The sequence below is a fragment of the Drosophila pseudoobscura genome, chromosome 2 (genome assembly GCF_009870125.1).
Source record: "Drosophila pseudoobscura strain MV-25-SWS-2005 chromosome 2, UCI_Dpse_MV25, whole genome shotgun sequence".
Lineage (NCBI taxonomy): Eukaryota > Metazoa > Arthropoda > Insecta > Diptera > Drosophilidae > Drosophila > Drosophila pseudoobscura.
In genome coordinates this window covers 8,541,231-8,568,798 of record NC_046679.1, presented here as the reverse complement: position 1 = coordinate 8,568,798, position 27,568 = coordinate 8,541,231, and the positions used below count along the sequence as shown (strand labels likewise).

Genomic DNA, 27,568 nt, shown 5'->3' with positions numbered 1-27,568 from the left:
ATTGTGGGCATAAGTGACTCTCAAAAGCACATAAATGTGGCAGGGACCTTCTCATGGACTGACGGACGGATGGATGGATGGAGCCCACTGATTGGTATGGGATGGGTATGAGTGGTATGGGGGTATGCGGCATTGATCAAAGTCATAAGTCAGCGGCATACAAATCTCCATGTAAATATCCTTTTACAGTTGAGTTGTCCCTTTTAGGGACAGTCCAGGCATTGGCTCAGTGGTCTCTGCAGGACGGCCATCACAGCACGTCTAAGCAACTGGATTATTAACATTTCAATATAATTTGTGTTTGTGTGAGTGTGTGTGCGGCATTCATATTCGTAGGAGGAGGGTCCGTGGTTGGTGTGGATGTCGGATGAGAACCCAACTTTTTCCTGCTGACGACTGGGAAAATTAACGCGCCTCAGGACTTTGATCCTTTTTTTTATATGTGTGAGAGTGTAGTATATGTATATATGCCAATCCCAGTCCCCCCGCTCCCTGCTACGTGTTAGTCTTCTGTATTTGCTTACATATTCATCAATTTTTGGGTTAAGTTGTGGGCGGGTCTTTGCTGCGGGTCCCGGCCACGGGACTGTCTCTGCGGCCCGCACGTTTTGCGGTTGCTGGCGTCAAATTGTTTTGCTTGTTTTGGGGCTCTCACATGACAGCGGGCAGTCCCAGCAGTCGGTCAGCTGGTGGTTTGCCACCCGCCAACTAAACGCTTTTAGCTCTAATGCAGTCCAGTTTCCAGCTTGGCCCCAAAACAGTTCATAATTGCCATTAGCCCAAACGCCATGCGGTCTTCTATATGGCAGGTAGTCGACCCCCAGCGAAAATCGGACAAAGGGAATCGATAAATGCGATTGCAGTGCGTATTATCAATAATGTATGAAAAACGATAGCTATATATATAAATAATGAAGAAGTGATTCTTTTGTTGGAAAGTTTTGCTGCGAAAGTGTCCTCGAGCGGCCAGTGCGTGTAATTAAACGTTGCAGCTTATGTAAGACAAACAGGAAATAAGGTTTAGCACAAACGCATAAATAACAACAGGGGGAAATCAGTAAACTCTCTCGTACGTACAGTGGGGAACATAAATAAACGCATACACAAACAATGAAAGCGGATAACATAAAATTTACAACAACTAAGACCAACAAGAACAGAGGCAAGAGCAGGGGCAGAGGGAAGGCCGAAGGAAGGCATAAAAGTGGATAGCCATACTACACACACACACACACACACATAGTAGGAAACGCATACAGTCGCACACTGAGTAGCTTCCGTCTTTAATCAAATGGTACAAGGGGGCGTGTTGCTGCCTGGCTGGCTTGCTGGCTGGCTGGCTGGCAACACTGCTGACACACTTAGTCCAACCGACTTGAGCCGACTCCACTCTCGACTATCCTTGCGACGAGGTTGTTAACGCTTTCCAGGCAGCACAGAACAGCAAAGGTACGGGACAGGACAGGGCACGGACAGGTGCGTCCTCGGCAAATATACAAAACACTTGTATCTTGCCGTACGCCTAGAAAGGATTTATGATTAATTTATGTGCTCATGTGTGTGTATGCGCTGTATGCATGGACGAGTATGTATGTAAAGGTAAGACAACGACAACGTCAACGAAAACGAGCCGAATGAAATGATGGTAAAAACTTAATTAACTCATTACACATACGCACCGTTTTAATCAGCAAACGAGTCGACAGGGAAAAACGGAAACGGAGACAAGGAAAAGAAATGAAATGAAAGGCAGCAGCCTCGACGTACACCTGGGTCTGCTGCTCTACCGCTGGGTCTACGGCAACCGCTTGACATGCTGACACCGAAGGCAATGTGCGAGGCTTGGGCGCTGCCAATCGAGGGCTTTCGCGGTGCAAATTTAAAGCAGCCTTTGACTGCAATTAGTGGCCGACTCGTTTGTCTGTCTCTCACAGACGCAGACAGACATATATAATCAAGACGAGGGGTAGACGAAGGACCTCATACGTGCATTGCGTATAGTCGTCCTACGTAGTTCCACGAGCCTGCCAGTAGTCCTCCAGTCATTCGCATGTTGCGTGCATGCCTCAATCGGCGGCCCTTGCCTTTGAGTTGACGTTGTGCAAAAGGGCGAAAGCAATAACCTGAGCACAGTTACAGCAACGAGCGTCAGCCAGGCAGCCAGTCAGCCGAAGGGAGCCAACCTGCGCGACTGACGATTGATTTACAGTAATGGTAACTACTCGAAACGAGCAGAGCAGGGCAGAGGAGAGCCCATGCAGCAGCAGACTCGACAGCCGAGGAAACCCACTAAGCCGCTCGCGGACCCCTTTCGACCTTTCGACTGCCTTCACAATGGGCTCATTAACGGTGGCGTATACGCAATTTCCAATTAAATAAAAAGTGTGCGAGCGCACACATACATCTGTAAATACATATGTATATTTGTATGAGGTAACATACGTGAACACGCACAGATTTACTCGTTATGGCTGGTGTGTGCGTAAAAGTATGTGTGTTTAAAAGACCAACATCGCAGTCAGAGAACGATGCCTGATGCCGGTGGTGTCGCTGCCAACCAGCGCCCAGCCCCCAGCCCACAGGTCCGTCTCCATCAGTTCCGCCCTGGCTGCGGGGAAATTCCTTTTAATATTTATTTAACACAAAAGCTTTCCGCATTTCGCTTTTGCCCAGCGCTGCGGCGACGCCATCGCCATCGCCAACGCCAACGACAGCAACGGCAACGGCGACGCTGCCGTTAATTTTTCGCTTTGCTTTTCATTTTCGCAAAATTACCGGAAATGTTAATTTCTGCACGTGCAGCAGGCCAGGCCGAAGGACATGCAGCAGTGGGGCAGGCAAGTCGGTCGCCGGGTCGAAGTCGAACCGCCAGCGTCGTAGTCGTCAGAGCAAGTCCCTCGCCCCAGAACCAGTCCCACCCTTAGACCCAGCCCCTACTGAATAGTGCTAATTATTTAGGGTAAGAATTCTCTCAGTGTGTGTGTGTGCGAGTGAGAGTGAGTGAGTGAGTGTGGTGGTTGGGGTGACCCCCAAAAAATGTTCCACTGCATTGGCCCTTAACCCATTACCACCCCATGTGCGTCGCTGTGGGCTGGCTATGCCTCTGCTTTGTGTCTTAGCTTTGGAGCCTCAGCGCTGAGCAAAACTGACACAAGAGCGCACGAAGGACAATGGCAACCGACAACGACAGCGACGAGGACGACGACGACGACGACAGTCGCGACTTTTTCTGTGCCAAAGAGACAAAGCACACAAAAATAATAATAAATGATTGCAATTTGTGTATGTGTTTGTGTGTGTGTCCGTGTGTCTCTGTGTATGTATGTGTCTGTTTGCTTTGCATGTGAGAGGCAACCCTCACCCGCTGCACTTGTGTTTGTGCAGCCTGCATGACAGCGAGAGGCTTTGAGTTTGTGCACTCGCCGCATGTGGCATATACTCGCGTATATACATATACACGTACAGAATAGATATACAATATACACACGATGTTTGGCTTGACGAAGCCAGAGATTCGAGCGTGCAAAAGTTTACTTAGATGAATGGGTTAATTAGTATTAATGGCAGGTTCTTCAAAAGGAAAGTGAACCAGCACAAAGGACAGGCCGCATTCGGAAGATGTGACATGATATGATATGATGACATGAATGAGTTGGGCAAAGCTCTCTCATTTTCCATTCGCTTCTTGCGAAAACTAAACCATCCACGGGGCCAGCCAGGCTCTTGTCAAGTTTTTTGAGCCCGTCATCAGCCAAGTCTCATCAATCCTGCGAGGCTTCTTTGTGATTTCAATTAACTTATCTCTGCTTATGCAGCATAAAATTATATATATGAAAAACTTTTCTTTCCCCTTCCTTTTTATTTTGTTTTGTGAAAATATGCATTAAAGCAGAAGAAGCGTAAGAGAGCGGAGGGGGCAATAAATTGCGATATAAAAGCGCATGACTTGAGATTCCTTTTTGATTTGAGTTTTTATCAGGCGCATATTTTTTGAGACTCACGATGTGCCGCCAGGGGCAACGGCAACGGCAACGTCAACCCTTTCCACACAGCACACAGCAAACATCACTTTGATACTTTCTCTGATTTCCCATTCTTTCTCTTTTTTTTTTTTTTGCAGAACAATTCCACATCTTTGTCGGTGACTTGAGCTCAGAAATTGAAACTCAGCAATTGCGCGAGGCATTCACACCATTCGGCGAAATCTCGTAAGTATTAAAATGCAAATTTTCCATTTGCCAGTTAACTTGGAATTGCCTTTATACACAGTCGTACTACTCCCCTTTTCCCTTTCCAGTTCCACTTTCATTTTGTCATTCTTTTCTGCTATTTTTCTTCTCCTTTTTTTTTGACAATTTTCCTGTCACACATTCCCTGATTATTGGCAGGCGCGTGAGAAGGAGGCTGTTCCGTAAGCCGCTTGCCGGAGAGCATAAAAAATTCATAACCGAGCGGGGGAAAAATGAATTTATGCAAATTTCACTTTTGGCGAACTCTTTTCGCTGCCACTGTGCGCTCGAAAGTACACAGAAATTGTCGCCTCGAAACGAAGCGGCCCCGTCTCGGTTTTGCGGGTTGCCACCACAAAAAAGATAGACCGTCCGGACCCAGTCCCGTCGCAGGCCCAGGTCCAGGCGCAGGCTGGTCATTCAAATATTTAAGTTGCTATTTTCGGCATGAAAAGACTGGGTCCACCATCAGAAACAGAGCCACCATAGCCGTACCATAGCAGCCCGTAGCAGAGGCAGGCAACCGGCAATGGCAGCAGCATCAAAAACTTGGCTTAATTAACTTCTGTTTAATCGCAAAGTTTCGAGTCAAAATGTTAGTCTGCCTCTTGGGACTGCTTCCAGCCCGGAGGCGGCTTATCAAAAATTACGCTAAAGTATTTGATTTTTGGATTTCTCGCTTGTTTGGATTCGCTTCGAGATTCAGTCAGCCAGTCAATCAGGCAATCTGCTCATCCACACTGCTGTAACCCTTCTCTCTAGAGGGAGCCGAGGCTGAATTTAAATTTTAATAATTTGAAAATCATTCTAATGATTATGACCCTGATTCGGTTAAAGGATTTTTGGTCTTGTGCTCATTCAGATCTCCTAATGAGCAGAGGGCCTGTCCTTGTCCCGGTCCCTGTCCCATCCTTGTCTCTGCCAATATGAAGGCATTCCATTCCCAATTGACAGCCGTATCGATGGCTACGCATTTCAGCATTATTGAGCAATCGATTGGCACCTTTCTGATACATATCGCTGACATCATTATCACCGATACTAGTACATGTCGCACATCGAAACAGGCCCATGCCTGGGGAAACGACTCCAAGAGCCACGTTGCGTCCTGATTATCTCAGAGACAGAGACAGACTCGAGGGTGGAGACAGGGACAGAGGGAGGCAGAGAGACTCCGCCAGTTGTTGCTGGCTTAAAGAACTTTATTTTTCTTTGGTTTTTCTTTTGCGTGAGTCGATCTGGTTGCCGACATGTCAAAACGCTTAACGCACAAAAGTCGAAGGAGGCCCGGATTCGGTCGTGCGGCTCCCAGGGATCAGGACCCGTCGTCCGACTTTCTTGTCAAAAACTTTTATGCGTGCGCTGCGCGTTGTTTGCCCTTTTTCGCCATTGAGGCCTGTTGTTGTTGCCTGGTTTTGGCATTATGTTTGGGGCCAGGGCGCATTTTTGTTTCGTTTTGTTAAATGCGCGGCGCGTGTGAATATTTAATAAGTCGCCCGGCTTTTGGCCTCCCTTCACCCCCCCACAACACACCACCAAATCCCACACCACCCCAAAGGCCAGGCCAGGCCAGGCCAGGCCCGGGATCCCTCGGCATTTTACTTATAATAATCATAAAAAGAAAGAACAAAAAGTAGCTGGCCAGCGTCGTCGCCATCGCTGCCGCCGCCGCTGTGGTTTATGTTTCATAAATGAAAAGTAAACTGCAGAACTGGGGGTAATTGCCAAAGTTTCCTGGCAGCTCCTGGCTTAGTTCTGGTTCTGGGCCGCGACCCTAGTGTCGGGGCACCCATTGCCGAAATGAGATGTCGTAGAATTGCTGTGGGAAATCAATTTGGGAGTCGGAAGTCTGGCAATTGCGCGGAGTGGCCGGCCGTAAGTGACCAAAATGAGCAGAATCTTTTATAGTTATGATTGTAGTTCGATTTGGGTTGGACGAGAAGGTTTACGACCGAAATTATTTAAATGAAAGCAAAAAACTTCAATGTCATGAATCACACAGCCCAAAATGCCTTGCTCTTCATCCTTAAAGCTCCGATGACTTGTTCAGGACGCGTGTCTTCTTGGCATCTGAAATCTTCATCAGCCGCTTTCGTTCGCTTTCTCATTCCCCATGTCGTGCGGCCAAGCAAACTGTAAGATAAATAAAAAGTTTTCAGCATGAGGTCAGATTTCTAATTTCCGAATTACAAGAGACCACGAGGCCACGCCCACTCCGCAAACACAGACAATAGGGGGCGGGGGATAGAGCAGAGAAACCAGAGATCCGACCAGACCAGACCAGACCAGACCAGAGTGCACACAAAATATATTTGTATTTTGTACTCGAACGGAAATATTTGAACACGTCGGCCAGACCCACGCCCACCCACGCCGAGCCTGGGGAGATGTCTTTATTAGGAATTTGCATAAATTTTAAAGTTTTGTCAAGTTTTTTCTTTGTTTCCGCAGAGGGTGGAAAAATATTAAAGAATGTCTTTAATGTCTTGTTCTCTTTGCAGCGACTGTCGTGTGGTGCGCGATCCACAAACCTTGAAGTCGAAGGGCTACGGCTTCGTGTCCTTCATCAAGAAATCGGTAAGTACTATCAGCGGCATTAGCATATTTAAGTGCATAATTATGCAGTTACCTTCCTCATTCCCTTTGTGGCATTTCTTTGCACCGAAATCTTGCTCTGATTCTGATTCGGATTCGGATTCTGACTGTGTCTCTCTGTCTTCATTATCGCCCCACAGGAAGCTGAAAGCGCCATTACGGCCATGAATGGCCAGTGGCTTGGCTCCCGTTCAATTCGCACGAATTGGGCCACACGGAAACCGCCGGCGAGTAAAGGTAAGGAAATCATGAGTGTCACCTGCCCCCAGTGTGTCTCCCTCCCCTCTTCCACGGGCCGAGGAAGCTTCCGGTGTGCGTACAGCCCGGACTCACGGCCAGGGCCAGACATATCAAGCGGCATTGTTGCTGTTGCTGGGAGTCGACGCGTCGTTCTTATTACAGGAAATTATGGCAATGAATGCCAAAGGTAGCCCGACAGGGGAAAGCCAGGACAGGGCAGAGTTCGGGTGAATTTCGGGGAGGATTCGGGGCGTCATTGAAGGACCCCGAAGCCGGGAGCCGGTAGCCGGGAACCGACAACCGTTTGCTATTTATAAACGCCGCACACAATTTTCTGCCAGATTATGTTTTCTTAATATTTGTCCTTTCGCTCCCTGTAAAAATGAAAAACCGCACGCGCTTAATTTCCGTAATGGGCTGTACCCAATTTGGTTTAAACTTTTTCAATTAGTCGCTGCGAGTCGGGGACACGGGACGAGACCCAAAAATACATAGAAAGAGGCGACTAGAGCGGCATTCAATTAGGGATCCCAGCGAATCAATTTTCATTTATTTTTTCGTCCCGGCGGCACACGCCCCCCAATTTATGACGGGGCACGTTGTCAACCGCATATATATCCACCCAACTGTAACCGTAACTATATCTCTCCCGGCGTAATCATTATTAACAGCGTACAAACATGCTCGAGGAACGGAGGAATGGAGGAACGGAACCCGTGAAGCCGCCACCGTTCGTTCGTCTTTCGTCTGTTCTGTTCTGTCCTGTCGTTAGTCTTTCATAAATCAAAACTTAACGCATATTTGCATGTTTTTACATAATTTTTATTTGTTAGACACACACACACACACACCCCTAAGTGGGTGGCTTTGGGAGAGAGGGTAAATCAGATAAATAAATTTTGCCAACACGAAACTATTATCATAAAAGGCACATACACATAGGGGAAAATTTCATGGTTATACAACAAACATTCGGCATTCTTTAAGCTACACACACACACGCAGATACAAATATTCACACAAAGATACACAAGGATACACCCTCAAAGACACACATACACACACACACTTACACAGAAACTATAGTTGGAGCCAAGGTGGAATTTATCGTGCAAAGGCCTGAAATTGTTGAAGGGTTCGCATTTCGGGGCTAGAACCGAGCCCCTGCCAGGACAGGAGACCGTAGTGTACTCGCATAATATTTTCCCCTTTGCATTTATATTGTTGTCATAAAAAACGCCTATGAAAGCTTAAGCGTATTTTTATTGGTCTCATTGTTTATTGGACTATGTCACGGTTTTGTCTGCTCGGTTCCGTTCCATTTTTCGTCGGGGATTGGCTAGAGAGTGGAGCAGGATCGGATTCCGGGTGGGCGGTAGTTCTGGATCCTGTAATACAAGTTATTATTAGCAATTTGACAGCGAAATAATTTTGATTTTTTGATCGCCTCAAGTGCTGCTGAGTCGGCAGTGGCCCAAAATCGAAGATGTGGTTATGTCCCATTCGGTGAAGGGTTTTTATGTGCCCGCTCGCATATTTACGGTACATACGATACATATGTATCCCTATATGGGATAGGGATTTTGGTTTTATGGCCTGCCTAGTTGTTGCTGCTGCTGCTGCTGATGTGAAGGGGGGGGGATTGTTGGATGCTGGCTGCTGGCGAACTTTACGATTTGTAGCACTCAACTCATTTCGCATTTGGCATTCCGGCATTCGCATTACTTCATGTTTTACGCAGCCACTTTGCTCGATTCTTTGGCAATTCCAGCCCCGAGTTGGACTGGCATTTTTATGTTTTAAGCAGGCTGCACATTTTATGCTCCCGGCAATCAGTCCACCGTCTGCCATCCATCGCCCTTCGTTCGCGTTTAGTGAGCCACTCATGTGCCACCCCTCTCTCTCTCTCTCTCTCTGTATGTGTGTGTGTGCTGCCCCTTTGTTGAAAGAGATTTACGATCCGACGCAATTGCGCATTTTACAGTTGTGACAATTTTGGCGTCGCTTTGCAATTTCGTGCCTGGCTAAAAGTTTTTCCCTTCTTCTTTTCTATTTTCGGGGCTTATAACGAACGCATTTCAAAGGCCGAGAGCCCGTGGCGAAAGTTTTTACAAAGTTTTACCTTTGTTAACCGATTACCTGAGATTCTCGTCTCCATCTCCACTCCCCCACGGCAATGCATGGCAATAAATAAGGGCCAAAAATACCAACAAGCTCATTATGGTAATAACTTAATTAACCAGAAACAATATGCCGACGACAGCGGCGAACAAAGACAACAAAGACGGCGAATGTTGTATGACAAATTTCTTTGCCAAAACTATTTGACTTTTGACTGCAGAATGCTTCAGCAGGAGGTGGAGCAGGAGGTGGAGCCGGAGGTGTGCTCTGTATGTGTGTGTTCGTGGGGGCAATTTGGTTGAATCATTTTTGGGCGGAGTGAGACTGAAGCTATGTGGCCTCGTTACCTGGCAGTCACCAGCCGAAGCAATAAATCAAAATTTTATGCAGAGTCGAGCACAATTAAGTACAAGTTTATAAGCCTGAATGCATTCCGGTCTGGCGAGGGGCGGCTATAGTAAACTACGAGTAGCAGAAAGAGTCAACGAGTGAGCACGGAAAACGAGAAAAATAACTGAGGCTGAGCAGAAAAGGATATGAGAGATGAGAACGTCCTGGGAGCTTGAAGATCTTTTGCTTTGATTGGTTCTGTTTTAATTTAGATCTGAGATCTATTTTCCTTTTATAGTTTCAGTCGCAATCATTTTGTGAAACAAATATGTCTGCGTTTCAATATTCAATAAATTCCATGTGATTTGCGAGTATTTCTATATATTTTGGTTGCCATAGCCACGCCCATGCGAGACGCCCACCCAAACGCCAGACCCCGGACCCCCCCAGTCACCGAGAGAGCGAACATTCCTTGCATATTAATTACTTTTGAATTTTCTCAAGTGCCGGCCCCGGCCCAGTTCCCGTCCGCCCCCAGGCGTTGTTGTTTTTGCGACTCCGTGTAAAAATGTGAATTATTTATGTTAATGATTTGGTGATTATTTCATGATTTAGTTTTACATGCCTATAATTGCTCATTAAAATTTCAAATCGTTAGGAAAAGGGAGCACTCAAAGCAGCTGGCCCCTCCCCTACTGGCCTACTGGTCGGCCGTACAGGTACTCGCATTTGGTAATGTAATGGCTCCTGGCTCCTGGCTGGCGGACTCAAATTATTTGTGGGTTCGGCTGTGTCAGTCCAGGCCAGAAACAGAAACGGCAGAGAATGGAGTGGAATGCACTCGCTGTAGTTTGTCGTAGACAAAAATATGCGATAATTATGGCCACGCTCCCGCACTTAAATGGGGGGCCGAGTGTTTTAATTTGCGGCGGACATGAAACGAAACGAAGCGAGCAGGTACGGGACACGGGATGGGGTTCGGGATAAGATCTGGGGCTAGGGACTGTCCACCTGTAAATGGACGCCTCAAGGCTGAGCACGTACAGGAATATGTGAAGGGGGGAGGGCCGCTTGCTGCTTGCTGACTGCAGTTTCAAAATTTAATTACACGTATTCAAAAGCGTAAAAAAGAAATTAGAGAACAGAAAATATAAAAAAAGGGAAAGGCCATCTTGTGTGTGGCCGATAAGAAAGATACCCTTACCGATTTATCGGCACTATTGATGATCTGACATACACAGAACAACTGATTGACACTTCATCGACTTCTCTATTGATATTGATTAAGAACTACATATCAGGATCATTAGTCTTCATTTGTAGCATTTAGGGGGAATAGTAATACCTTCAGAAAGGGTATTTCAGAATAAAGCGAGGGCAACACAAACACAAAGCAAAGTGCAAATTAGTGAAACATGGCGCTCAAAACTATGCAATGCCGTTTGCGTGTGGCAAAGTGTATAAGTGGGAGAGAGCGTGGCGAGTGTGAGTGTGTCTGTGTGTGCGTGGCCAAAGCGCATACATTTGTGGCGAAAGCTTTCAAAAGTATTTGCGAGCTTGTTAGTTTTTCGGTGCACCCTCGCCGTGAAGCCTGCCTCTGGTTATGTACCCCAGTGCGTGTGTGTGAGTGATTTTACCTCGGTGTCAGTGTGAGTGTGCAACAGCGGTCTATAGCAATCCTGTTGCATGTCATTGAGCCATATTTTTGTGTTTTGTTTGGCATGTTCGCTGCACAGCCCAAAACAAAACCAATCCCGGCAACCAGCGGCAGGCAGGCAGCTCTGCAATGGCATTTTGATGGGCTTGCTCCAGGGGATGGGGTGGAGCAGGATAAGTGGGAAGTAAGGCTGCAAGCGGAGGCCATGTTAAGTAGGCTGTTGACGCCATGTTGAATCAGTTCCGCAAAAGGTAGAGATAGGCTGGCACAAGATCTTAAAATTAATCTAAAGGTGGCTTGATTTTCAAATCGATCTAATCGAATCTTACACCAAAGTAAAACACCTTAATGTTTATATGAATCACGCCAGTTTCAAGACAGCACCATTTCCACATCGAGGTCACCACAGCACATCGGGGTCACCAAAAACTAGCGAGCTTCTTCAATAGCTTTTTAATTGAAGTTACTATGGGAATCTGTTAAGTACGGATGCACATACTGGCACTTTCCTTCACACGTCCACCTAATCGATCCACCACAATCTGAGTCATTAGTGAGGGATACAATAGGAATCGTGCACCGTGGTAGGTGAGCGTGGAGTCGCCTCACAATGGGCCGCAGAAATGTTTCAGAGCTAAACAAAGACATAAACACGCAAAGCTGACATTATTTTTAAAAGTGCAAATTTAGTTTTAACCTCAAAGGAAGTAATTAGTGTAACTTTTGCATACAAATACGTGCATACATACCAAATACTCGTATACTCGTACGATCCGAGCAGGAGCCAACATCAACAGCAATCAGGGTCTCGTTCTCGTTCTCGTACAGTGAGTGCAAAAAGCACAGCACGGCAGCCCAGTATACCCCGACAATAAAACGGCATACGAAATATGTATATATCCGCAAAATACGTATAATAAAAAATGCAATAACAACCGCAACAATTTTAAATATGCAACAACAATGGCGGAGAGAGGTACATGGTATCGTGCCACCACCACCAGCACCACCCACTCTCTGACACACACACACGCGCAGAGGAACCAACCACACACACACACACACACAAGCACAGATGAATACTCACACTCGAGCATATTGACTAAGTGCATGCGGTTATTTTAATTACCAAAACGTTGCCAGCAGAGCTGCCGAGGCGGAGGCACATTTATGTAGCTCTCGTTGCCGTCGCCATTGCGGGTAAATCCGTTAATTAATTTGCATATTAATCATGCAGTTGCTGTACAAAAAACAGTGTAGGGTGTGGATGGAGTACACTGTACACTGTACAGTCACAAAAAAGTTCTGCCCATAAATATCTTTTTGAGATGGACACATTAAAATCCACCACACCACAGCGTAACACTTGGTCTCACCCATTTCCGTCTGTTTTTTCTGTTTTTTTTTCGCAGAGAACATCAAGCCGTTGACCTTCGACGAGGTCTACAATCAGAGCAGTCCCTCCAATTGCACCGTTTATGTGGGTGGCGTTAACAGCGCCCTCACCGCCCTCAGCGAGGAGGTGCTCCAGAAGACATTCGCGCCCTATGGAGCGATACAAGAGATTCGGGTCTTCAAGGACAAGGGCTATGCCTTCGTGCGGTAAGTAGAGCTATAGATCCTTCATTACCCTACGTCTGATTTACTTATCCTGTTTTCAACTGTTTTCTTTGCAGCTTCTCCACCAAGGAGGCCGCCACCCATGCCATCGTCGGGGTACACAACACAGAACTCAACGCACAGCCCGTCAAGTGCTCGTGGGGCAAGGAGAGCGGCGATCCGAACAATGCCCAGACCATCGCCACCCAGGCACTCAATAGCGCCGCCGCTGCCGCCGCCGGGTTCCCATACGGCTTAGGGGCCACTGCTGCCGCCGCTTACGGCCAGCAGCTGGCGGCCACCGGCTGCTGGTACTCACCCACACCCACATACCAGGCCTCCTCGGCCACGGCCACAGCTGTGACCCCGGCGGCGGCCAGTGCCGCTGCTGTGCAGAACCAATTCCTGCAGGGCATCCAGGGCTACCACTTTGGCCAGTACGGCGGCTATCAGCAGGGATATATGGGGTAAGAGACTCGACTCTCAACAGGCTCGTCAGATATTGTCATTGTCATTGTCATTGGATCTGGGCGCAATAATTTTATTAGCTGATTTGCCTGTGCGTCCCGAATGTTCCGTTCCGAGTGTCCATAATATCCCGTCCGAATGATGTGTGGTGTATAGGAATCCCCATCCACCCACTTTGGTCTGTTCTTTGTGAAGTAATTGAACCGCCACCGGGGATCGACTGCAAGTGCAGCCACGACAAGGGGAACGACAGCATGACGGATGACTGAATTCATTTGCTAATTGCGAAACTTTTTCATTTGCACCATCGCGACGCGTCGGTCTGCGGCCGTATGAAATGCATTTCCGTGTGTGTCGGGCTGTCAACATAACGTGCTATTTGCATCGCAGTCGCGTAAATTTGTTTTCCCTGCTCTCATTCCCATTCCCATTCCCATTGCCATTCCTTGTCATCTGTCGTCTGGCTGTGATAATTGTGGCGCACACCACGCGCTCCAGGGACCAACATTTTTGTACAGGCAGATCAGTAAATGTGCTTTCCCATTCCCCAACTCTACTCTGGGCTTATGTGTGTGTGTGTGTTTCGTTCTCTTTGTCGTTGCAGCATGGGAGTGCAGATACCGGCCACCTGGCAAGGCGTCACCCAGGCCCAGATCTCTCCTGCACAGCAAATGGCAACGGGCGTGGCCGGGACTGCCATACCGCAGGCCGCCGGTGTGGTCGCCTACCCGATACAGCAGTTCCAAGTGAGCCCACAGGTATGTACCAGCCAACACTCAGATACTCCGTACACACCATACACTCGTACATGAACGCTGCCCGAGAACATTGAAACATTTTTCGTACATTTCTGGTACATTTCTCGTACGTTTGTTGAAACTTTTGAATGCATTGTTCGACTTTTTATTCTTTGAATTATTTATTAGTTTTTCAGTTACAATCAAAATATTCGAATTATTTAGGTATGTTTGCTTATATTATTGTTCCGCATTTGGGTATCGAATGTAGATTGAAATGTTGTAAATGCATGCTATCGAATCAATGAATGTGTTTCGAATACAGCTTACCGTAATATAAAATATATATTTACGAAATATTCTGAAAAGGATAGGGTTCATTGGGTTTTAAGTTGTATTTTAAAATGCAGTAAATGAATATAATTCAGCCAATTTGTGTTGCCTTTTTTCGTTGTGGGTAAATCCGCATGAACTGCATATGGATCTGCTTTCGATTTCGATTTCCGTATGCATACTCATACTCGTATAATCCTTAAAGTGCTCGGTATCGCCAGATACGTATACGTAACACTCATTTGCCAGTCTGTTTGTGCGTTTATTTGCTAATCCCGTGCTCTAGCATAATTCGAAAGCGTTCTCTCTGGAAAGCAAACAATGTGAACACAATTTATTATTGCATATCAAATGTCGTATTGTTTGTTTCTGTAATCGAATTCTGCATACACCGTTTTTTTTCCTGCATTACAATTAATTTTTTTCCGACTACTACTTTTTTCCAATTTTGACTAACACCCATATTATTTTTTAAGGTTTATCCTTTACTCTTGCAGGCACAGTAAGCGCAAAACCAAAACACGAATAAGCCAGTTAAAAGCCAAAAAATACCATACCAAATTTTTCTAGTACAGCTGCTATTCTGAAACAGAAACAAAACCAAAACCAAACTGAGCTGTAAATAAAATGCGAAGCGCAGAACCCAAAAATTGCAAAACCCATTGATGGCGATTTTAGACAGCTGCACCCCGCCCCAGAAAAATCTATGCTAAAGCTAAATGCAACACACAAACACACACCCAAACATACATACATAATAATTAGACATATAACTATAAATATATATATATACATCAAATATAGAGCATACAAATATCTGTAAAACGGGCAGCCAAGGCAAACAATTATTATGTATATGCAAAAAGCAAAGAAAATCGAAAATATTTTTAACCCTAGTTGCTTCCACTCGAAACACACATACACACACAGATACACCCCATGACATTATGCAAACATAATTTAATGCTTTATGTAAATGTGTTGGAGCATGCCGCGTATAAAAAACAACAATAATTAATTGAGGGACAAAGCAAGAAGAATTACATGCAAAAATGTCGTACATACTCGTAAATAAAATGGATCGGTTTGACGGAAAGCACAAACTGAGCGTGTGGTTGTATTCTGTGCCTAAATCACACATGCACACACACTCAGTGCGTCTGGCGCACACTAAAACAAACAATATCCACACACATACAAATCAGGCAGGGCAGCGCGACATTAAATTAAAATAAACATAATTAAAAATGCGTTAAAATTAATTACGCGCACACACACACACTGCCGCATGTAAATATTTATTTGTGTGTGGCTGTGTGTGTGGGTGTGTGTGTAAGTGGGCAAACAAAAATCCTGCCAGCCAGACCTTCATTCCACCTCAGATTCTTAAACCCCTTTAAAAACCCAGACCAGACCATATTGTACGAGTATTTTGCCTACTTTTGAACCCAGTTTGGTTTTAGCCTAGCAGCAGCACACAGACACACACAAAGAGAAAGACACACATAGCACTAGTGCCTATAACTATGATAGATGAGGTGAATATTTTACTAAACGCAGCACTGCAGCAGCCCACACACTCACACACACACACACGCTTAGAGACAACTGCCAATACTCGTATATGTACTTGTTCGTACTAGTATGCCAATCGCAATCGAATTGGCCAATCCTTGTCATGTCCGGCTACCATTTTCCTATAGAACTATCGCACTTTGATTTGTGATTGATCAGCAATTGAAAGACAGGTTCCTATAAGGTCTACACACGCACACAGACACAAAAGACGCACACACACAAGCACTCGCAGCTGAAAGTATCTGACTAACTATGAAATATGAAGAAGGCATTAGAGAGGAATAGGAAAACGAAATCCAAACGCAACCACCCAATCCAGGACAGTCCAGCCACAAAAATCCAGAAACAAACTTGTATCTCTCTCTCTCTATATAATTTTTTTATTGTTTACCCTTCATAAGGCTTCAGCAGCTACAGCAGCTAAGCGTTTAATTTGTTTTGAATTTGAATTTAATTTGATAATGATTTAAGTTTTGCCTTTTTTTCAACAAGCTTCATGAGAGATTTGTATGTAAAACAAAGCAGCCGCCCCACATAAGCAGACACAAAAATGTTTCAACCTCACCCAAAACATTTAAAACCCCCCGTCCCCCCCGTACACACTCTTATTGCCAATGTATACTCGTATCTTGTTCATGTGTATGGTTTTATTTCAGTTGCCAGAAGAGGAATGGCTAGCTGCAAATATGTTGTGTTAGTTCTTTGTTGTTTAGGCCAAAACGAAAACGAAATCGAAAACCAAAACGAAACCCAACCCAAAACCAATACCAAACCGAACCGAATCGAACCGAACCGATAACTAAGCAAAATACGCATATAGCTACAGATATATATATATATACTATACGTATATATATAGTATAGTAATATAGAGAGAGAAGAACTCCCCCATACACAAGTAAAATATATTGAAAACAATCAAAGTATGCCATCGAATGATATTAATTGATATTAGCTAATCGAGCATAGCCGTAATAAAATAGATATTATCACATAATCATGTAAGCGAACCAAAAATAAAACACTTCAATTCAGAAGCAGAAGCAAAAGCAAAAGCAGCAGGAGCAGCAGTCACAGAAACATGAAACATTAATAAACTAATTATCCAGAAAAGACAGGGACAAAGAAGTCCCTCACAGACAAGAAAACGATACCGATGATACCGATACCGATACCTAAGCAAGCATTAATCAACTTATAAATAAAACATACACACACACGAAAATTGCTAGAGAAGAAAACATGAGAGACAGCTACACTAGAAGGATACTCGCACAAGACAGGACAGTGTAGACACGGTAGACACGGTAGCAGTCCTTCCCGTTCAAGGAAGCCTACAGATAAGGTACATATTGAGTAAATGGCAGTATATGAATGTGAAACATAATAAAGCCGTTAAAAAAAGAGAAACTAAAAGTGTAGCATATATAAATAGATATAGAGATGGTTGATATATATAGAGTATACAGCATATGCATTAAACAAACATGCTTATATAACATACTATACAAAAACGGTATTGATAGAGAACACTCTCACTCATATACTTACACCCACTCACACTCCCACTACCACTACCACTCATAGGATGCATAGGAATACGAGTACTTGTACACGGTATTTACATACAGAGAAGAAAAACTATGGTCATATGGTAAATTATATTTATGGCATATTGTGTTGTATGTGCTGGATGATAAATCACATATAGATGTTCAAAATGAAAACCAATTAAAATGATGACAACAACAAATAAAAATACAAAAAAATCACAAGTAATAGAAATAGGAATACAGATACGGATACACATGCACAAACACATGCGTACTCGTATGCTACGGTTAAATTAAGCTTCAGATATTTTCCAGGGACAGAGGTCGGGCACAATTTGCATTTGACACGCCCCAAATTCCAAATTGTGACTGTTTGGGCGGTTTTTTAGTGGAATTTTTGGCAGCAAAAGAGGCTGAATACGAGAAAGGAATAGAAAGAGCATTTAGTTACTTGGGTGTGGCCCGAGCACGAGTGCGATATATGTATGTATGTATGTCTATTGATAATCGAACACACAAACACATACTCGTAGCCTAGTATGGATATATTTTTGTGTTAGCTAGATGGTAGGATGATAGGATGCTCACTCATTATGATTAGCCATGGTCGCCGAGTTTTAGCCGCGGATCGGAGGCAGGAGGTCGGTGCAGGCGGCAGGCGGCAGGAGACCCACACACATGTAACTGTAGACACTAGGGGCAGTTGTACTGTACTATATTTAAATGTTTTTAGCACTAGAAATTAGAGAAACTACGAGAAGCATTGCATGTTTAACCAGGACGGCAAACGACTTAGATGTAGATGTGATTTTAAAGCGGGGTGGGATTGGATTGGAGTTGTATCGACTGGTATCGGAGCGATAGAGGAGCGATAGAGGCACGAAGAGAAATGCATTTTTCTGTTGTCATTTCATTTTCTAGAAATTTTTTGTTATGTGACAAAACGCCGGAAAGCAAAATTCATAATGTTGTTGACCAAACAAAAAAAAAAAAGAAATTAAAACCGAAGAAAAATAAAAAAACAAAAAACAAATTCAAAGAGAAACCAAAACTGTTTCGGAGAAAACTAAAATTTGGCTATAAGAAAACGGAGACGAATGAAGAAAAAAGAAGTGAAGAACATTTATAAGAGCAAAAGTTTATAGTTAAGGAAAAACAAGAAAAAAGGAAAAACAAAAAACAAAAAAATATTATCGGTTTGTTTGTTAATGTTTGCGCTACATATCAGTAAAGAGTTAAAAAATGGGTAGTTGGCACATAGATGAACTAGAGAAGAGTTGGAAACTAAATAGGAATTACCAGTAGCTGTGGAACGCGAGAGATGATCCAACAGGCGGACGACGACGAACTAAATAATATACAAATAACAAATATATATATGAATAAATGCTGTAACTGTATGTATTTATGTTGTGTATCTACGAAATGTGCTAAGACATTTATATACGTCTATATATATAGTATATATACATACACATACATATATATTGTGTATGAACATATACAAAGTATTTATACACAAGTGAAGACCCACAGAAGCAACCCAGAAGCCAGTCCAGCGGGACCTGGGCCCCAGAAAAGTAGTCAGTAGACAGACCCCAGTAGACACCAAGACACCAAGATACCAAAATACCCAGATACCCATATACCAAGAGAGAAGAACAATATAGCAGCACATGGTCAGACGATTGCAACTCCCGATACATCTCAGGTTCTGTTCCGATCATACCAATCGTTAATTTGATTCTATGCATGTGTTCGTTTGGTTTGAGCTCAAAGCAAAGGATTCCACACACTGAAATGATTGTAGTTATTAGCCATTAACTACAATTACAAATTAGTCAATTCGAAGTGTAATTATTGAAATGCTGAAGCTGAAGGAAATGCAGGAGCAGTTAGCAGTTAGCAAAATTTTGTCACACGCAGCGCGAACGACAGGACGAGTCGCTTTCGGGGCACATAGCATAAATTAAAACTAAATGAAATGAAATGAAGCGTAATGAAATGAGATCAACTTGCAACCAGGCAGAACCGAAATCAATCAAATAAAAGTATTATCTAAGCTACAAAACAATTAAAACAAATACATAGATATATATAGTACTATATACGAGTGCATACTATACCATATACATACATATATGTATATGTATGTACAATATACATATGTGTTGTATGTGCAAACAGATCCCTTCGAGGCAAATGGCAAATGAATACTAATTATCCGAATTCTGAATGTGTTTCCGTACGTTTAATTACACAATAATCTAGATACAAACCCAGCAGAACAGAACAGGATTTAATTTGAAGGCAGCCACAAACCCGAATCAAATCGAATCAAATCTGAGCAGCATATTTGGGTACATAAATACCTACCAATTAGTGTGGAAGGGATACGATTTCAGCAGAATACTCGCATTAGCGTAACACTAGACTCTAAACTGTAAAATGTACTAGCCACGAGAGCCGGTGGAACCAAATCAAAGAGCCAGGAGGCAGTGCAATAACCATAACATATTTTTATGCAGTAAACCAAAAAGCAAAAACGTTCGAAGGGCATGTTGTGCAATTAAAATTACACTAAGATTCCAAACAAATCAAATACAAATGTAGAAAAAAATCAAAACGATGAGCAAACAACCAAAAGCTGCTAACAAAACCAACATTCAAGGGAAACCGAAAAAAGCGAAAGCGAACGACAGAGTTTTGGAGAGCATTCACACACACAGACCAGAAAACAGAATATACACACACACATAACCACATCACACACATACATCCAAATACACACCAATGCATATATAGATATCGATATATATATATATACAGACGTAAAATATGATAAGTAAATAGCAAATAACTAAAGTAAACAAAGTATAGATATCGACTGCAGTATTGCAAATATTTTGTAGAAATTTAAGCATGTTTGAGTGTGTTTTAGGACAAGGACTAGAAAACACAAGGGCAAAAGGCAAACAGAATGGGAAAAATCGAAAATATTGTAGCGGAATACAAACAGCAAAAACAACAAAAATAACAAAAAACAGCAAGAACAAAGCCGAAAATACCATTGGAAACCTAATGCATAAGCTAAGTATTAAATATACACGAAAACGGAATCTATATATATACATAAATCTATATATATGTATATGTATATATCTATATATATACAATATAAATATGGCATCGGAAATCACACACACACACACAAACACAAACTGCATTTGCATAAGAAAACACAAACAAACAGACACCACACAAAAGTGAAAAAAGTAACGAATATTAAAGAAAAGTTAATCAAATTAAGCATAACAAGAAACCATTCAAAAGAAAAAGTATTTATAGTTGAAAAAATACAAAAATAAAAAAAAAAACCAAAAAGGGACAAAAACCGAAAAGAGAAGAAAAACATTTTGGTTGCGTATTTGTATACCAACGCGCCAAAAGAAAAATGGGAAATCAAAGAATATTATACAAAATGAAAATTCAGCATATAAAAGTGGAGCTGTACGCTATGGGAGATGGTCCCAAGTGCGGGCTACCATTATAAGTAGGGGAAGGTTTTAGAGCTAGACGCAGGGTTGCTGCTGCCAGTGTTGCAGGACGCGAAATGCATAGAGAAATTATACATAGGTGACAGCAAAACACACACACACACACAAGAGAACAAAAAGAACAAACGACAGACGATTGCAAGATGGTAAAAGAAATAACAACTGCAACATAGAAACAACGGAAATAAGTAAATATACCGAATAAACAACAAAAATTATATTATGTATACATAAATATATTGAAAGAAAACAAATAAAACGAACAAAAAAATTTTGTAAAAATAAAAATTACAAGTGCGTTTTTATCCAGTTTAGTCTAGGAATTTTAGGAAATTTATTTTCACGTTTCTAGAGTGAACACATCACTCGAATACATTGAGATGTCACAACTCAAAGGTAAGCAACGAATTCAATACGATCCTTTCCGTGGCACCTCAAGCACTCCCATTGATGAAACTCTAATCATTTGAGAGCTAAGTTCTGGACAGGATTCTCTTCGTATCGAACGGTGCCTTTGACTTTGTTTCGGATATGCGGTTCCAGTCTGGTTGGACTTTAATAGTTATTAAATCAGTTTGTATCAATGAAAATAGTTTACGTGGTAAAGAATGTTGGTTATTTGGGAAATATTTCAAGTCCTATCATGTACAATATCAAGGATTTTAATGCAGTGTTGCACTGTTGATCTGATCTCATGTAATGACTCTCAAAGGTAAAGTTTACTTGAGTAATATTTATAATTACCATTCTCGGCATGGTAGAATATTTGTACCCTCTACAGAGGCCGCCAAAAACTTTATCGAAATATAGAGGTCAACCAGCTCGTACAGCATCCACCAACATGGTAGAAGATTTTGCATTTTTTACTGTACTTTATAGTCCCGGCATATGGCAGAGTCCCTGGCTGGTTCGTTGTAGTCCCTGTACGAACTCCCCGGAGCCATCTCTGCTGCCACGCTTCCGCATGGCACTCATGGCTATCGCGGGGTGTTTCGTTTCTGTGCGAGCAGCTTTCCATTTACACAGATGACACGGAGAAGACGTTCTGCTACTTATGCGTATGCCCCACAGGTGAGTTCGTTAAAAACATTTATGCCTCGGATGGCAGCACCAGAGCCCAGCCGCAGCAGCCCGGACCTGCCACAGTCCTCTTCTGTTTTCTCCTCTGGCCTGTCCCAAGCCTCACCCCACGCGAATCCCACCAAGGATGGATTGTCATAACAAAGGCAAAAGACAACACGTGCAACAATAACAAATCAAAAATTTACAAAAACAAAAAAACGACAAAATGCTGCGGGGGCATGGAAAATACAGAAAGTATGGAAGGTAACGGTCGGAAAGGCATGGAAAGGGAGCGCCCAGCAAGGGGAAGGCAGGGCACGGAGAAAATAACCCGGAAAAAAAATGAAAAGCGGAGAAAAATGTTTAAAACATATTTTTTTGCCAATTCCTTTTGTTGTTTTTTTCGCGACTGCTGTTCGCTTTTTGCCCCGTGTCTTGTTTCACATTCTGCCGCAGGTTAAAACCAGCAGACACACACGCACACAGAGGCCCGAACCCTCCATTTATATTTATTGTGCACGCGTGTGAGTGTGTGCGCTATTATCACAAAGATTTCGAGTACACAAACACAGGCACAGACACACGGATACGGATACGATACGGACACAGATCGGGACAGATGTTTGTGTAAATGTGACTGCTGTGCTGTACGTCTCTTCTCCGCTCCATGACGGCTGCATTTTTAAGCAACATATGCGGCGGGGTTTTTACTTTCACTTCCTCGAGACGTATATATGTGTATGTTCATGTAAGGGTGAGAGGTTTCGTGTGCGTGTGAGAAAAATAATGGCGCTATGTTTGATTTGCATTGCAAATCGGCGTAATTTTGCAAAATGTCTTCCTATAAGAGAAACAATATGTTTTATTTACTTACATTTGACTTTGATTTCACTGTGTCATCCGCAACCCTCGACGTTTTCCGTCCTTCACTCTTTCTGTCTGCCTGTTGGAGGCGTGCACATGTTGACTTGAATTTCCTTTGCCTCTGCGTAAGCCAAAGAAAAGAAGAGAAAAACAAATAAAATAAAAAACGAAGTGAAATCTAAGCTTAAGCAATAGCTGGGAGTAGAGCTGAAAAAAATAAATTGTTTGAGTTGGAAATGCTGTGTACACACAGAGAGTAGTATATATATTGGTTGAACCGCATGCTGCGTAGTCAAGGCCTTTCCTGGGGGACCCTCGTACTCCACATTCCAGTCGAGTTCGACTAAACCAAAATTGCTCAATTGATGCTCAAACAATCCCAGGAGCTAATGGAAATCAAAATCCACCCTGGAGGTGAACAGATACAGACTCATTCAAAGCTGATTTTTCGTTAACTTGGTCGGTACAGTCCAAGAGTGTCTTCAGGGAGTGTGTCCAGGAACTTAAGAAGTACTCAAGGTATAAAATATAGAAACGATCTGGCCTATCCACTTAGCTCAGATGTCACCTCAACCAGCACTCCGCGATATTTCAGCAGACATTATGGCCGCCGTCAAGTGATGTCCGTCCGATGTCTGGATCTGCATTGTGTGGCATGCCGACATGCCACAACGTGCATTACCTGGTACACGGCATGGGGCTGCTGGCTGTTTAGTTAATAATTCCCGTGCATGAGGCTGTCGCCCCCACTAAGACGAGGACGACACGGGAATAAGAAGCATTTTCTGCATAACAGGATATTTGCAGAATATCAAGAATGTATCAGCAGCAGCTGCAGTCGGATGTCACTTGGATGGCAGCCGGGGATGAAGATGAGTGTGAGGACGAGGATGAAAAGGACGTGCAGCTGTGTGACGGAAACCGGAAATGCGCAAATAGCAAGGCACTGAAGATTTTTACGCTCAGCACGACCAGAAACAGCATCGGATCGGGCTCTGGCTCTGGCTCGGGCTCTGGCTGTGGGGCCGCATGCAGAGTTTCAGCAGTGTGGCTCGTTGCCTGAGTGGCTGCATGGCCATACTCGTATCCTCCTGCTAGCAGATTAGACACTCAACAGGACAAGTGCAACAATGCAAGTGGCATGAGACAATGCCGGTCGACAGCAGATATGCATTTGCGTGTTGTGTCTCTCTCCTGTGTTGTGCTCTCCGACATGGACATGGCCGCAGTGCCAGGAGGCTATCCGGCACTAGAGTAGCACGACCAGCAGCTGAGTTTTCGCAAAACGTTTGCACTGACCAAGGCTCTAATTGGGCCATCCACGAGTCCAAGTATCTCGCCGGAAGCAGGAAGCCACAGAAATTGAGTGAGATGCGCCGAAAAATGGCCAATACACGATATATCATTACCATAAAAGGTTATTTATGGGCATGGACATGAGAGCCACGAGGCCCCGCAGACCAAAGACTTCTCCGTGCTTTCTGGTGCGACGCGACCGCATTTTGGAAATGGCATATTACCGGACACTTAGCGCTACCGGACGGCTAACTGATACAGATGCCACCCCAAGGAAAACACGTGCCCTCGTCCGGGCAGACGCGCACTCGGGCAGGACAACCACAACGGGACATAATGAAGCAAACAATTTTTACAGACAAACATCAGCAGTAGGAGCAGTAGGAGCAGAAGCAAGGGGACAGCAACGGCACAGCAGCAGAGTGGGATACAATGTCCTGCATCGTTACAAGTAGCCGAATATCCTCGGCTCATAACACAAAACAGAACAAATGTCCTTTGCTGATAAAGCCTCATAATAAATGTCGACCTTTCGTTTTTCCATTTATATTATCAACTCCGGTACCGGCTGCACGGGCACCGAGGGGCAGGGCGCAAGGACGCAGGGGCTATGGACGAGAAGGATAAAAAGAGGAAGCTGTAGGAAGCTGGCTGGAACAGGGCGAGGTCTCAATGTGGCTGCTGTGTGCTACCTGCAACATACATACTTAGTATATTAAAATTTATAACAAACAATGCGCACCCCCAAAGAGGCTTGTTGGGCGAACACAAAAATCGAGATGCCCTAGCCGTGAAAAGAGTCTGATGATTTGATCAGCTTATATGAATAGATGAATATATTTCTTCTGCGCATTTATCACGGAGAGAAACCTTGATATGATGCTAAGTCAATTTATTCAGATGAAAGCGAAACTAATGATCGCCATCCCTTGCATTATCCAAAACAACAAAAAGAGCACCCTGCATGCAGTACTAAACTTTTATTTTTATCACTGCTCTTTTTATAGAGCTGGGCGCAGGGCGAATCAAAGCTTCCTGTGCCTGACCAAGAACATGGCGGAGCAAAGGCACCTGAATTTATGTTATTTCCTTGTTGCCGGCACATCAGATAAGCTAATAAAAAATATTATAATTATATATACGTATACCTGGCGGAGAGGAGCTCCGAGAAGCTCTAGATCCCCTTGAAGGGCACCACCTGATACCCTCCTGTGGCCTGTCCCGTCCCGTCCCGTCCCTCACCGTTTGTCTGTCTGTTCTGTCTATCTGCCGCTGTCAGTGGCCAATGGGTGGGCCGCAGCGCCTTGGGCTGTGCGCAGCTGAAGCGAAATAAGCCATAAGGACAATTTAGACTTTGAAGTGCCATTGCCATGCGAACTTATTTTAATTAGACGCGCACACATAAATGCTTAACGCTCTTGCCGCAGAACGCCTCTGCGGTGCCCCAGAATGGGGCAACTTCTGCTCCACCTTCGCCTCGTTTTCATCCGCCTTCACCTCAGAGACAATGCGACCGCAACATAAAAACAGGTGGACAGCCTGTGGGCCTGGCTCTGGCCATGGGCTCTGTGGGGGAATGTGTGCCGTGCCGTGTCGTGTCGTGTCGTGTAACTCACATTAACCGATGCCATGCAATGCAGCCATAATAAGAGGCGGGCACAAGTTTAATTAGTGCAGCCAGTGAGGCCAAAGGTAAGCGGAAGCCTGTGGCCAACGTTGCGTATGAGCAATGTGTGTTCGTGTGATAAAATGGCCATGCCGCATCCAAGGTTGAGTCAGAGAACGGGTGTTTGTGTATCTGTGTGTGTGTACTTTTATTGCTGTCATCCATCTGCGAAGTAAAACTCTTATGGTCATAAAACTCTAGAACGCATAGGACGCGCAGAGACAAAAACCAAAAAAAAACGGTTCGAGGATTGCCTGAGACCACAAATACAAAAAAATCCCAGAGTGCTGAACTAATAATGGCACCTGTCAAAATTCGTTAGCCTGCAGCCAGAACAGGAGCTGTGGAAGTTACAGAACCATAGAGTGTTACAGAACCAGAGACAAGATTGAGAGGGAACAAAGTTTGGTCCGAGTGACGAGACTCCAGCGACATTCATAGTGATGTGGTTTGGCAGTTTTGTGTCATTTGTTGAACATAACCCACCCATTGGTAGCTATCGCATCGCACACACATGGACCTTGAGTCGTTCACTCGGATATGGCTGATATGACTTGAAGGACGGTGAGAAATGAATGAAAAAAAAGAGAGAAAGCAATCCCATCTCGCCGAAGACAATGAAATTTATCACCCAACCGCAAAGGCCACAAACTGCAAATACTTGGTACTACAACAAAAACGTGACATCTAATAAAGGTCAGAAAGAAAGGTGGTGAGAAGGGAGTAGGGGGTCAGGTGAAAGCTTTGTACACCCACGAGTACGTATATGAATGTGAAGTCTAAGACTGCGCTTTAGTTATGCATTTTATGGGAGACCTTGCCGGAGGTTTTTGATGGCTCTGTGGCTCTGCTCTGGGATTACGGCTATAACGCGTGGCATAAAGTCTTCTTGTATGGGATTCCTTAGTTAACCCTGCCACAAGCTGTATACCTCTAATGATGATCATCATCTGGCTTTTTTGGTTAAGCAAAAACTATAATCGTTTTTGGGGGATGGCAAAAATGACGCCGTGTGCCGACAAAGCCGCAAACACTTCATGAAACCCAACAACATGAAGTAGGAGCAGCAGGAGCTGGTGCTGGACACGACATGTGTGCCACACGCATGCGTTGCATGCCAATGCTGGTTGCCATATAAACAGAATAAGAAACTGCATAGAATTTGCAATGGCAATGAGTACGGACGGGGACGGGGACAGGGCTAGAGGATAGCGACAACTGGCCAAAGTCGAAGGAAGTCTGTTGGTAGCCATGTCAACGGCTAAATGACACTGGGACTATGGCCCAACGTCCTGCTGTGTGCGGCTGTGTGCCACTTCCGGTGACAATGTGCAACGGTGGCAAAAGGAATGAATGCGACGACGACGACGACGTGCAAGTGAACGAGCCGGATGAATGGTCAGTGGCAATGCACAAAAGCCGGCGACTCGATTTGGGATTGCAACAGGAACAGGGATAGGAATAGAACCAGGACTATGGGGAGCAATGTCTCCTCCTGCTTTTTTATTTGTCTGCGAATCCGAAACAGTTGCCATGTGGCCAATATTTGAAATACATGTGAATATTTCCCCGGTCAGCCTTGCCCTTTCTCATTCTCTGGCAGAATTCATATCATTCTTGGCTGTCGGACTGTGTGTCGCTCTACCATGATTTATGAAGAAGGGACATGTGTAATTTAAAGCT

General features: G+C 44.1%; 1 protein-coding gene across 2 annotated transcripts in view; it reads left to right on the top strand.

Moving 5' to 3' along the window:
* trv (trivet) overlaps window positions 1–20,922 on the top strand; it is a 41,911-nt gene extending 20,989 nt beyond the window's left edge. Inside the window, exons 3-9 of one of the 2 annotated variants that reach the window (XM_015183289.2) lie at window positions 4,121–4,208; window positions 6,731–6,806; window positions 6,965–7,061; window positions 12,585–12,774; window positions 12,849–13,238; window positions 13,844–13,997; window positions 16,544–20,922. In XM_015183289.2, the coding sequence (XP_015038775.1) occupies window positions 4,121–4,208; window positions 6,731–6,806; window positions 6,965–7,061; window positions 12,585–12,774; window positions 12,849–13,238; window positions 13,844–13,997; window positions 16,544–16,585 (1,037 nt within the window). In that variant the 3' untranslated portion in view covers window positions 16,586–20,922. Of the gene's footprint in view, window positions 1–4,120; window positions 4,209–6,730; window positions 6,807–6,964; window positions 7,062–12,584; window positions 12,775–12,848; window positions 13,239–13,843; window positions 13,998–14,785 lie in introns of both variants that reach the window. The other variant, XM_002137191.3, reaches the window with a different exon arrangement.
* The last annotated feature ends 6,646 nt before the right edge of the window (window positions 20,923–27,568 follow it).